The sequence below is a fragment of the Fistularia commersonii genome, chromosome 7 (assembly GCF_037954325.1).
Source record: "Fistularia commersonii isolate RoL2024-O1a breed Wild chromosome 7, RoL_Fcom_v1.0, whole genome shotgun sequence".
NCBI classification, from domain to species: Eukaryota; Metazoa; Chordata; class Actinopteri; order Syngnathiformes; family Fistulariidae; genus Fistularia; species Fistularia commersonii.
Window position 1 is genome coordinate 6,556,310 of NC_141290.1, and position 12,636 is coordinate 6,568,945.

General features: G+C 45.0%; 1 protein-coding gene across 1 annotated transcript; it reads left to right on the forward strand.

The window, feature by feature from the left end:
• Positions 1-236: 236 nt before the first annotated feature.
• parvg (parvin, gamma) lies at positions 237-9,296 on the forward strand. Its single transcript, XM_086148796.1, is given in 12 exon segments — positions 237-599; positions 2,848-2,912; positions 3,052-3,154; positions 3,242-3,379; positions 4,706-4,821; positions 4,897-4,952; positions 5,149-5,237; positions 5,239-5,288; positions 7,498-7,566; positions 7,647-7,748; positions 8,432-8,504; positions 8,873-9,296. Coding segments are annotated over 12 exon segments (1,047 nt in total). The 5' UTR covers positions 237-535; the 3' UTR covers positions 8,995-9,296.
• Positions 9,297-12,636: the final 3,340 nt, after the last annotated feature.

Sequence of the window (12,636 nt, forward strand, 5' to 3'; positions counted from 1 at the left end):
TGTACGCTGTCACTTCCTGTGCATCCCGGGTGGATTATTATATTTGTTTTGAAAATCCAGCCCCATCAAAATAAAAGCCCTGAATATAAGGAGAAATCCTCCAGCGGGCTGGAATCACAGAAACGCGGGCCTGCTTTCAGTCCTTTTATTTTCTTGTCTCATCCCTTTGTTGCTATGGTAACCCCCCCAAATTGCCCCTTTCATCCATTCAGTGGGTGGTCTTACATATTCTTCTTTTTCCTCCAAGAATGCACGGCGAGCTTGGAGAGGCAGGCGGCGTTCCGAATGTCACGTTCATGTTTCTTGTCCCCCTTCGGCGCCCCGAAAACAGAAGGCCTCTACTTCAGGGTCACCCACGTGACGCGTCGAGCCATCACGCTAGAGCACAGGAAGTGTGGCGCCGCGCCACCTTCCTCTTTCAGTCCGTAGCGTCTCATCACTTCTTCTTTCATAAGGGGAAAGCCCACACTGAAGCAGGAAGTTACCCGGTTTCATCGTCGAAGGGTGAGCTGTTTTTGGGGTGACGGAGGCAGCCATGGAGGCCGCCCCCTTCGAGAGCCAAAGAGAGGACAATGACTCGAGCACGGACTCCTTCCAGGGTAGGTCGACGAAAAATATGACAGTTTAAGTGACAACCAGCTAATACCTGAAAGGCACTTCCTGGTTAGATGTAATGTCGATCCACCATGGAAACCATCCCGTCGTGTTTTTGACCTTTGACCTCCCACACTGATGTCGGAAAATCCGAAAACGATGCCGTGACCTCCTGTTGGTACGAGCGACGGAGGTAGCTGTTAGCTTCGCATCGCTGCCGGAGTTTGAAGTGGAGCTACAGATGTTGAGCAACCATGCAACGCCTTGTCCTTGGTTGGCGTCAAACGCCTAGCGGCGTACTGACATGTGGAGACCGGCGCCGTTGAGGAAACCAGGACGGGAACTCAAAAGGATCGATAGCAATGCATTCACTGGAACCGGGGTTGTAGGATTTTACAGAACTTAGACTATTTTCTCAAAGTACCGGCATACATATGCCAGCATACCACGTACACACACACACATATATATATATATATATATATATATATATACACACACATATATCCTCACATGTATGTATAGATACACATATATTTTTACTTACTATAAGCATCTACAGCATATACACATATATGCATGTGATTAAATACATCTATCTATATATATCTACTTAAATATATGCATAAATATATACGTGTATATGTATTCACATATAGACATAAATATACACTGCTCAAAAAAATAAAGGGAACACTTAAAAAACACATCCTAGATCTAAATGAATGAAATATTCTTATGAAATACTTTGCTCTTTACACATTTGAATGTGCTGACAACAAAATCACACAAAAATGATCATTGGAAATCAATTGTATCAACCCATGGAGGTCTGGATTAGGAATCACACTCAAAATTAAAGTGTAAAAACAAACTCCAGGCTGAGCCAACTTTGATGTAATGTCCTTAAAACAAGACAAAATGAATCTGTGTTGCTTCCTGAGTGGACACTATGATTTCCCAGAAGTGTGATTGACTTGGACTTACATTGTGTTGTTCAAGTGTTCCCTTTATTTTTTTGAGCAGTATATATGTATCCATGTATATATGCACATACATATATTTATGGAGATAATCATTGGTGTGCATACAGATATACACTTTATGGCCAAAAGTATTTGCTCACCAGGCCTTGACTTGCATATGAGCTTAAGTGACATCCCATTCCTAATCCATATATTCAATATGACATTGGTCCACCCTTTGCAGCTAGAACAGCTCTCAACTCTTCTGAGAAGGCCGTCCACAAGGATCAGGAGTGTGTTTATGGGAGTGTTTGACCATTCTTTCAGAAGCGCATTTGTGAGGTCACACACTGATGGTGGACGAGAAGACCTGGTTCTCAGTATCCGCTCTGATTCATCCCAAAGGTGTTGTATTGGGTCGAGGTCAGGACTCGTCAAGTTCATCCACACCAGACTCTGTCATCCATGTCTTTATGGACCTTGCTTAGTGCACTGGTGCACAGTCATGTTGGAAAAGGACGGGTCCGACTCCAAACTGTTCCCACAAAGTTGGGAGCATGGAATTGTCCAAAATGTCTTGGTATGCTGAGGCTTTCAGAGTTCCTTCCACTGGATCTAAGGGGCCGAGTCCAGCTCCTGAAAAACAACCCCCCTCCACCAAACTTCACACTTGGCACGACGCAGTCTGACAAGAACCTTCTCCTGGCAACCGCCGAACCCAGACTCGTCCATCAGATTGCCAGATGGAGAAGCCCGAATCGTCGCTCCAGAGAACGGGTCTCCACTGCTCCAGAGTCCAGTGGTGGCCTGCTTTACGCCACTGCATCCGCTGCTTTGCATTGCACTTGGTGGTGAGTGGCTTGGATGCAGCTGCTCGGCCATGGAAACCCATTCTATGAAGCTCTCTGCGCAACTGGTCTTGAGCTAATCTGAAGGCCAAATGAAGTTTGGAGGTCTGTCGCGATTGACTCTGCAGACATTTGGCGACCTCTTGGTACTATCCACCCCAGTATTAGTTGACCCCGCTCCACCAGTTTACGAGACTTTTTTTCCCACTTGTTATGTAGTATTCTGACGACGCGTCGATAAATTGTTCGCGGTCAGGAGGTCCCTGGTTGTTTGTGTGAAGTCTCCACATACTCCTGCGTAGGGTTCCTCCAGGTTCCTCCTCCTCCTGCCTAAAACATGCAGGAGGTTCGTTGGAGATCCTGCGTTGCCCAGACACCTGAAGTCACTTGTTTTTTCATCTTCGGAGATGATGATGATGATGACCGTTTTATTACCACAGTGTCCAGGAGCAAGCACATCCAGAGGTCCTCGCTGGAGGACCCCAAGTTCCAGAAGCTCAAAGAGGTGTGGTGTCCAACATGGCGGCCGGCGCCACGGCGGTCCAAAAGAACCGAACGCATCAACCACGTCATGTGTTTGGATTGTATGACTTTGTAGTTAAGTGTGTGTGTGTGTGTGTGTGTGTGTGTGTGTGTGTGTGTAGACGTTGGTGGACTGGATCAACAGCACCTTGAAGCGGGAGCACATCGTGGTCCAGAGCCTGGAGGAGGATCTCTACGACGGCTTGGTTCTTCATCACTTGCTCTGTGAGATAACACACACGCATCTCATCTCCGTCCTCCTCCTCCTTACAATTATCGGCGATGAAACTTCTTGTCTTCGGTCTCCTGCAGCCACGCTGGCCGGCGTGCACCTCCCCCTGGAGGAGATCACCCTCAGCAGCGAGGCTCAGACCCAGAAGCTGGACGCCATCCTGCGCGAGGCCGACGCCAGGCTGGGCCCTCGGGACCAGATGAAGTGGAACACGAGCCGTGAGTCAACGGGCCGACTTCCAGATCCCCGCAGGATCTGGTGTTCCTTCAGAGATGCCAAATGTTTGATCATCTCCAACTGTGCAGGATTACCCTTCAGCTGTCACCCAGTCCTTCAGCAGACGAGATGTTTCACCTGCCTCCATCAACCCTCTCCTCTCACACTAGCTACCTTCCTGTCCTCTTCCCGTCCATCCATAACCCTCACTCTGGTCTTCCTCCGGACCAACCCAGATCTTCTCCATCCCTTCTCTGTCCATGTCCAAACCATCAGTGTGACTTTATCTCCAGAACATCTAACATGTGCCATCCTTCCGACGGACTCCTTCCAGATCCTCTCCATCCTCCTCCCTCCCAAAGAGAACTTCCACATCTTCATGTCTTCCTCCCTGCTCCCATCACAGATCACAGTGTCATCCGCATACAACTTAACATATTAATACATTTCCTCGATTCATTCAAATAAGGTAATCTTAAAAAGGTCCTAAATCAGTTCCGGCACCTTCTTCTTGTCCGACGAGTTCTTACAGTCCAGACGGTAAAATGTCAACATGACACAGCAATACAACCTGTAACCGACAAGTGGCGATGTAAACACAAAGATGTTCCCTCTTGCTACATAAGCTACAAGTCAGGTCCATCTAGGCGCATCGCCAGTACTCCAGGGTTTATCACAGAACCAGCCGAAACCAAAATCCACAAAGCGGCGACCATATTTTTATTTATCATCTATATGTATTTAAAGCTTTATCACCCTTCCAACACTTCCCATGCTCCTCTAAACACTTCTTATATGAGTCACACAAACACAACACCGCAGAGTAACACTGCGAGCAGCGGCCGCACGTCCATGTGAGAGAAAATGCTTATTTTGCCATTAAAATAATTGAAATAATGAATAGATAAAATTACTTTAATACATAAAACGCCCTTCCCTGGCCGGTGAAAGCACGTACCTGCACGCCCCCCTGCAACCTATAGGGAAGTGCTTGCTTTTTGAAAAGTAAGGGATTTCTCATGAGAGTCTGTGAGAAAACTCCAGGTGATTTCAACCTGACTGAAAATCGCCTCCCAGAAAGGGAAACTGCACGCTGATTGGACGCTCCATTCACAACAGAAATGACCTTCTATGCCGCACTTTGGTTGCGCATCCGGATCACCCTTACGAACAAAGCGCCCTTGTTTGTAAATGAAAGAGTAACTCAAATATTTATCGAAATGCATGGATTTGTTTGCGATTCCAAGAGAGCTTCTGCCGCCTTGCTGCGTCCGTCCTTTGTATCCCAGCAAGTCAATTGTCTGCCTTCTGTTCTCTCGCTCTGTCAGTCATCCACAAGAAAGACCTCTTGGCCACTATTCATCTCCTGGTTGCCATGGTGAGACACTTCCAGCCTGAGCTGGATCTGCCGTCAAACGTGAAGGTGGAAGTGGTGGAGATGGAGGTGAGTGACACTGCTCGGCTGCCTTGCGTCTCGGCACCACGGCCACTCACTTCTCGGTCCTTCGCCTCCGTCCAGGTCAGCAGGTTCAAGATGAAATCCCAAGTCCAGACCGAAGTCCTGACGGAGGATTGGTGAGGAGAGTTTCCTTTATTACACTTTTATTACACCATTATTACACCTTTATTACCCCATTATTACACCTTTATTACTAATGATTAGATCATTATTACACTGTTACTCCTCATCTAAATGAATAGTGTTCTGTGTCTTTATCTTATTAATTAATTCTTTGGTTGCTCTCAACAACATTTCAAACTCCCTTGCCAGTGCCGAGAGTGAGTATGAGCAGTCCAAGCAGTTGGGCAATTGGAATAGACGGGTCACGGGAATCACACCATGGACTTCTGTTGCCAGACGAAGACCCACTGCTGGAGCTCCAAGATCATGAGGTCAGCGCGGTGAAGAAGGTAAATAGGTGACGTGACCCATGAGCAAGGGGCAGCGCTTCGCTTTTTGGAGCATTTGGAGGCTGTTCATGTGTTCATCAGTTCATTGATCTGTCCCAGATTTCCCAAGCCATAGATGTCGCTCATGTTGCTACCAATCAAATCAGCTCAAGTCACAACAGCCAAGACATGCAGAAAAGAATAAGTTCTGGTGGGTTCAGGAGCTAAAAGGACATCAGGAACAGATCAAGAATACAGGGCATGGTGGAATGAGTCAGGAGCCTCCTGGATAGGGAGTCAGGAGACAAATGCCTGGTATGTTCTGACCGCCATCTGGACCCAGAGCACCGGGAAGCACAGAGTTCAAGGGCCCGTTTCCACGGTAACGCTTTTGGGTGAAAGCCCAAAGCTTCAGTTGCATTGTGGCCATCCGTTGCCAACAGAAAGGCGTTTACCGCGCCTGAAAACGGAAAGGTACGAAACACAGATTCCCGAATGCAAAGATATGAAAATGTCTCCATTTACGTCTCCATGGAGACAATGGGTATGCCTGCGACTCTTATAGTCAATTTTGATGCGCGGGTGGGTTGACCATCACAACAATGACCTGTTCTAGAGTACGTCAGAGTAGTCGGAGGGAAACCAGGGGACTCCAGAGGACTCGAGTTCAAGTCCCGTTTCCATGATAATGCTTTTGGGTGAGCACTCCTGAGTACTCGAATGTACTCAGGAGTGCTTAGAAGTACTTGGTGTGACACCCAGTCCACATACTCTTGAAATTGCCCCTCCTTGTTGTTCAGGATCTCCAAAAAGTAACCACAGCTCGTCGTCTGTCCACACAAACACACCACTGCTTGCTTTTGTTGATGTCGACACTCGCTGTAGCGCCTATGTTTGCGCCCCCTTGACAGGAAGTGTCTTTTGGCACATCATCGTCAACCTGACCTTGCTGGACAATCAGATGCCCGCGATTTGTAATTTTTTCTCCCTGTTTCAGTCGGATCTTGTTTATTTTGGCGGCTTTCCGCTTCCTTCTCTGCAGTCACGGTTCCCAGTTCTGCCCAGCCGTCTTGTTCTGTTAGCACCAGTGATAAATCACCGCTCCTCCATGCCGCCACTACTGACAGTTGGGTCCGGCTGCCGCCGCCGATAGGGACACATCCACTCCCCTCGGTTTATACAGCAGCCTCAGTGGAGAGTTGTGTGTTTATGTAACACAAATAAAACCCAGTCCCAGTAATAATGAGGCACATCAAAAAGCAAACAGTGGCCAGTTCTGTCAACTCTGCTTGGAGATGGTCCTTTGGGAACCGTTGCTGGATTTAGTAATGGCACTCTTTTACCTCCACCTGGCAGAAGCAGAAGGCCACCAAACATTGGGCTGGGAACTGTCCGAGGTTTCTGCACCGGTAGAAGGGAGTGTTTCCTTTCCACTGTTGCTAAGTGCCCGCCGGTGGATGTATGTTGGGTTTCTATAGATCATGACAAAGAGTTCTTTGGACACATACAGCAGTGCTCTGAATGAGCAGAAGAGTCTTCAACAACTTGTTAGGACAAGAGAGAGTTACAACACCCCAGTCAGAAAGAGGTAAAAGGATAAATTAGTTTTCCTACATCTTCACAAGACCAATTACGCCCGATTTTCGCAACATTACATTATGATATATTTTCTGTATTTGTCGGAGCTAAATGACGAATCCTGGTCAAAGATTACTCCCAGTTTACTTACGGAGGTGCTGGAGGCCAACAGGACACCATCCAGGGAAACTATATCATTAGGTATGGTGCTCCTATGATATTTAGAGCCCGGAGTGTTATCTTCTTTTTTGTTGGAGTTGAGCAGCAAGTTGGTAATCATCCAGATTTTGGTGTTCTTAAGATGTTTCTCGAGTTTAATGAACCCAACGGTCTCATCTGGCTTCAATGAGAGCGCAAGGAAGTGGACATAAGGAGTTCCCATGAACAGTATCACCGAAAGGAACCATACATAGGGTAAAAAGAACTGGTTCAAGCACAGATCCTTGTGACACACCACAGATTTGTTTGCTGCATGCATCGTCATGATGACACTTATGTAATTGATTTGCGATCACTCTCTCAAAAATCTCAGATTAGAAAAGGGTCTATAGTTTGCATAAAGATCTGGCTCAAGAATACGCTGACCCGAGGGTCGGATAGCGTCTGGCTACCTTGATATCAACGCGCTAACATCCTCTGCTCCGACTCCCAGGAAGTTCTTCACTTTGTCAACGTGTCCCTCTCCACCTTGGGCCTGCAGGTGTCGGCGGTGGACCAACAGGTGAGAAGCATACATGTGACATTCTGCAACAAAAGGCATCCCAACTGAAGTGTTTCACGGTTCCGTCTTGCTCCTTCCAGTTTTCCGACGGAGTGATCCTGCTGCTGCTGATCGGCCAGCTGGAGGGCTTCTTCATCCCGCTCTGCGACTTCTACCTGACTCCTGTCAATCATGCCGAGATGGTAGGCTATTACCCCAAGTCATGGCGTTCCGTTCGGAATGGAGTCGAATGAGAACGCCGTGATTTCAATTAGATAACAGATTTCTATTAGGCTAATCCTCAAAGGCGCAGATATCTATATTTTCCTTTTTCCCTTCGATCTAATTTCCCAAATGAGTCGCGTGGTTAATTAACTGAGCCGAAAGCCGAGCTATAGAACTCCCCCGCGATAACTTATTATCACGTAATTAATATTTTACAATCGCTGTAATAAACGCGGGCGCTGCACCTCACCTGCACCGATGGCGCCGATCCCGCTTCAATGGGAGGGGATGGGATGAGTCTGGGAGAACGTCATGATTCTTTCATGATACGTCTTCATGAATTTCTTAATACCTGCTGCTCCCCGCCAGCAGCAGAAGCTGGAAAGGCAGACGGAGTCGCCGCCGCGATGTTGATTCGGACGGCTTCTCGGGTTTTATAGATTATGGATCGGCTTTTTGACGTGGACACCTGCCTCTGTGGACCTGCCTTCTGAAGGCTATTCCAGCTGTCATTGGCCAGGAGGCGGGGTTTACCCACATACAGTACAGACATACAACTATCGCACCCTCGCACCTACACGTCAAATAGCGTCGTGTCTTTACCGACGTGTTGTTCAAACCCACAGAACTCATGTTTTGTTCTTCTCCTCTCCATAACCAGGTTCACAACGTGACCTTGGCCTTGGCGCTCCTGACGGACGTCGGCCAGCAGACGATCCGCATCGACCCGCAAGGTGAGGTGAAGCCACCGAGCCGATCGGTCTGAAGAAAAGGGGACGGCGTGGAAACAATAAGTGCCACGTTATTTTAAACAGAACGATGCATTCGGGGAGCTGGGATTATGCATTTCTACATTAACGCAATTTTATTTCCGGTGTTTGAGCCTAAACCATGTGGAAGTACCGCAGAAGGCAGTACCTCTCCAGGGATGCTGCTACTGTCACTCCTTCTGTGATACAACAGAATATTTGAATTTATTAATATTGAAAAATGAAGTAAAAATGACTCATCAGTAATTGTATCTATGTTATTTATAAAGAGAACACTATTCTTTTATGATGATATATATGGTATATATAGATGTGTGATTTCTGTGCCGCAGATATCGTGTCCCAGGACACCACTGCCACCTTGAAGATCCTCCACGGCCTGTTTCAGAGGCATCGGGGGGGAAGAGGGAGGGGAGGCGGAGGAGGCAGAGCTCCAGGAGGACCTTCGACCTGAGGAGCCGGAGAACGTCCCTGACGCCAGAAGATCACAAGACGATGAACGATTTTTGATTGGACCTGAAATAAACTTTTTCAAATGTCAGCTTCAGATCTGTCAATCCATCCATCCATCTGATATATAAATCAGTTTGACAATATATCAAATACCGTGAGTGTTGGTTTCCAAGCCATTGATAAATACATTTATTTTTATTTTTCATTTATTTCTTTACGTTTTGCTTTCCCAGTAAATGTTTATTAGTTTTTACTGTGTATATACACTGCTCGAAAAAATAAAGGGAACACTTCAAAAACACATCCTAGATCTAAATGAATGAAATATTCTTATGAAATACTTTGCTCTTTACACAGTTGAATGTGCTGACAACAAAATCACACAAAAATGATCAATGGAAATCAAATGTATCAACCCATGGAGGTCTGGATTAGGAATCACACTCAAAATTAAAGTGTAAAAACAAACTCCAGGCTGATCCAACTTTGATGTAATGTCCTTAAAACAAGTCAAAATGAATCAGTGTTGCTTCCTGAGTGGACACTATGATTTCACAGAAGTGTGATTGACTTGGAGTTACATTGTGTTGTTCAAGTGTTCCCTTTATTTTTTTGACCTTTATACATGTAACCATATATATTCTGTAAAAACCATAGGCAGTGCTCATGAGTGAAGGGGAGTGTTAGCATTTAGCGCTAGCTCAACAACAACTCATTTCCAGTGGAATGTGGTCATTGGTGAAAACCAAGTGTCTTATGATTTTTTAATTTCTCTTTATTTTTAAATCTGGGAGTGCTAAATTAAGAAAATTAAAGAATTAAAGAAGCGTTAGGGGGGAAACGTACCGTCGATGGGCTCCCGTGGCGTGTTGTAAAACAAGGGTTATAAATATGCAATAAACTAATGCAAATGATTTGCTATTCCTGGTTGTTTACTTCCAACTACACGCGCACGCCTGCTGACATTCAAGCGGGACAATTTATTCGCCCTCCGCCAAGACGAGATGCAAAGATCTGATCAAGGATGTCTGCGCTTGTGTTGCCATGGAAACCAAATTGTAGCCTCGGCGTCGGTCAAGCGAGTTGCGGAGGAACGCCCCCTAAAGGTCACCGAGCTCCATGATGCGTTCGGGGTCGCATTGTGATTGGTCGTGTGATAATCTTAAAGTGTTAATCATCTTTTAATTAGAAAGATTGTACAGTTACATTCAATCACCATCAAATATTTTATGTCATTCTGTGATATAATTATGAGGATTTAGGTGTTTTATTTTATTTTATTTTTTCTCATTTTCCCCTGTTTTTTCTTTTTTTCTTTCCTTTATCTTATTTTGTTTTTCCTCTATTTTTTTCTCAATTTTATTTTTTTTTTTTCTTATTTTAGCTTTTTTGTGTTTTGGTGTGTGAGCAAGTCAATCTACAAAATATACTGTACAACAATCAATATGGATACACACATACATAAATACACGTATATTTTTGCTTTAACAAAATAATGCATTTATGCATACGATAAAATTCATATCTAATCAATCTATCAACAAAATATCTATAGTAATATATGTTTTTTTATGTATCTACACACACTTAAAAATATATCTATTCATAACTGTATCCACATACATGTGGATGAGCATATGCATGAACATAAATTATGTATTTATTTTCAATTTTCCCACCGTTCTCATCAATTAATATACTTGATTGTGCTATTTGGTCTAATTCACTTATATATTTTAATTCAATTGTAATCGATTAATGATCATAATTATTATTAATAATGATGAATTATCAACAATTTTTCTCCCCTCTTTAATCAGAAGAATTTTCCGACGTGACCTTGGCGAGTTAGTTATTACCATATTAGCATCTTCAAGACAATAAAAAAAGCATGTTGTATTTTAGATATTGAGGACATCTGTGGGATCAGAGTTACCCCGAGGGAGGGACTACCCCCCTCCTTCCCCCACCGAGAGCGCGGCGTATGACTTCACTAAAAATAAACGGCGACGACGGGTACTCATGTAATAAATCATGAATTCAAACTAACTGCTGGGTTTACTTTCATCCCCGACCCCAACGATCGGCTGAAATGGGCAGGGACGACAAGGAACGTGTGAACGAGAGGCCCAAAATTATGGTATGGATTGTAGAGATAGATGGTTGTATGGAATAACGAATGAATGAGTGAATGCTGTGAATTTTCAAGACGTGCACAGACCCCGGGCAAATTCACTTGTAATTCCGGAGGGAAGCTAATGTTGCACCACGGATAAACCAATTAGCCTTAATTTCATTTCCTGCCTTGTGGTGAGGGGAAAGTAGACACTGGTGATGCATCATTTGGAGTGTCATATTTTTGACGTAATGGCTGCAAATAAAACATTTCATCAGGAAAAAACTCTTTTTGCTTATTTTATTTCAACCATGATTATATCAAACGAATCTGTCCAAAATATCCTATGAGCTATATATCTATCTATCCATCTTCTGCCACTTATCCTGCACTCAGCTGTCATCGGGCAAAATAGTGGGGTTACACCCTGGAGTGGACACCAGTCAATCGCAGCTCTACATACAAAGAAAGACAACGTTCACCCATTCGGGGCAATTTTCCCAATTTTCTTCCAATTAACCTCTTGCATGTTTTTTGCTGCATGTGGGAGGAAACCCAAGCAGACGCGGGGAGAACATGCAAACTCCACACAGAAAGGTCCCCTCGTCGGAATTGGAACCGGGAATCGTGCTGTGAAGCTGAAGCGCTAACCGCCGTACCGCTGTGTCGCCCTATAATCTTTTTAATGTCCAACACGGTTGTCCACGGTGATGTGTTCAAGTTTGACTGCGTTCTTTGGTTCCCGATTCCGATGGGCAGTAATAAGAAAAGGAAGGAGGCCCATAATGGGTGGATTTTCATCATGTAGTGACCGACATTATTTATGTGGCTACGAATGAAACCTTTAATATGTAATAACACTGTCTGAACGCGTTATAATTGCGGTTTTCTGAACATTATATTACGAGTTGATTATTAATAGCCTGAAAACTGGGTATTGCAACGTGCCAAAGCAGATATAGAACATCCGCAGCCCCCTTCTTCACGGGATTTCACAATTTTTATCCCAGCGTTTGTTATTGTTGTTAATATGTATGCCACTAATATGGCACAGGTTCGTACCAATTGGTTTGAATGTGTTAGAAAATACGCTTTTTTTCAGGATTCTTGTCTGGAACATCAGCTTGGCACTCAGCAAATATCCCATCATCCTTTCATTTGAATCAAATACTAACAACTCAAATATATTTGTGTCCGTGTTGCAATAGCTTTAATATCCGCCTGAAATGGGTTTTAATGTCGGCGTGGAAATAGCGGATAGAACGGATACCGGGCCCTAATGGAGTTTTAATAGATAAATGCATGCAGGAAATATGTGAGACGGCGGGAGGAAGTGGAAGGCGAGACGACGGCTTTTAAATGGTGAGTAATGGAGATCCGTGGACAAGAAGAGCTGGAATGGGGTTGGAAGGGGGGGATTGGACCGGGGCGCCGCACCAGGACCTTGTTAGCAGAGCGCACAGGGACCAGCTCAGATTCACGTCTCCATCTCTGGCCATGGCGGACGCCTTGTGTTGTCGTGGAAAC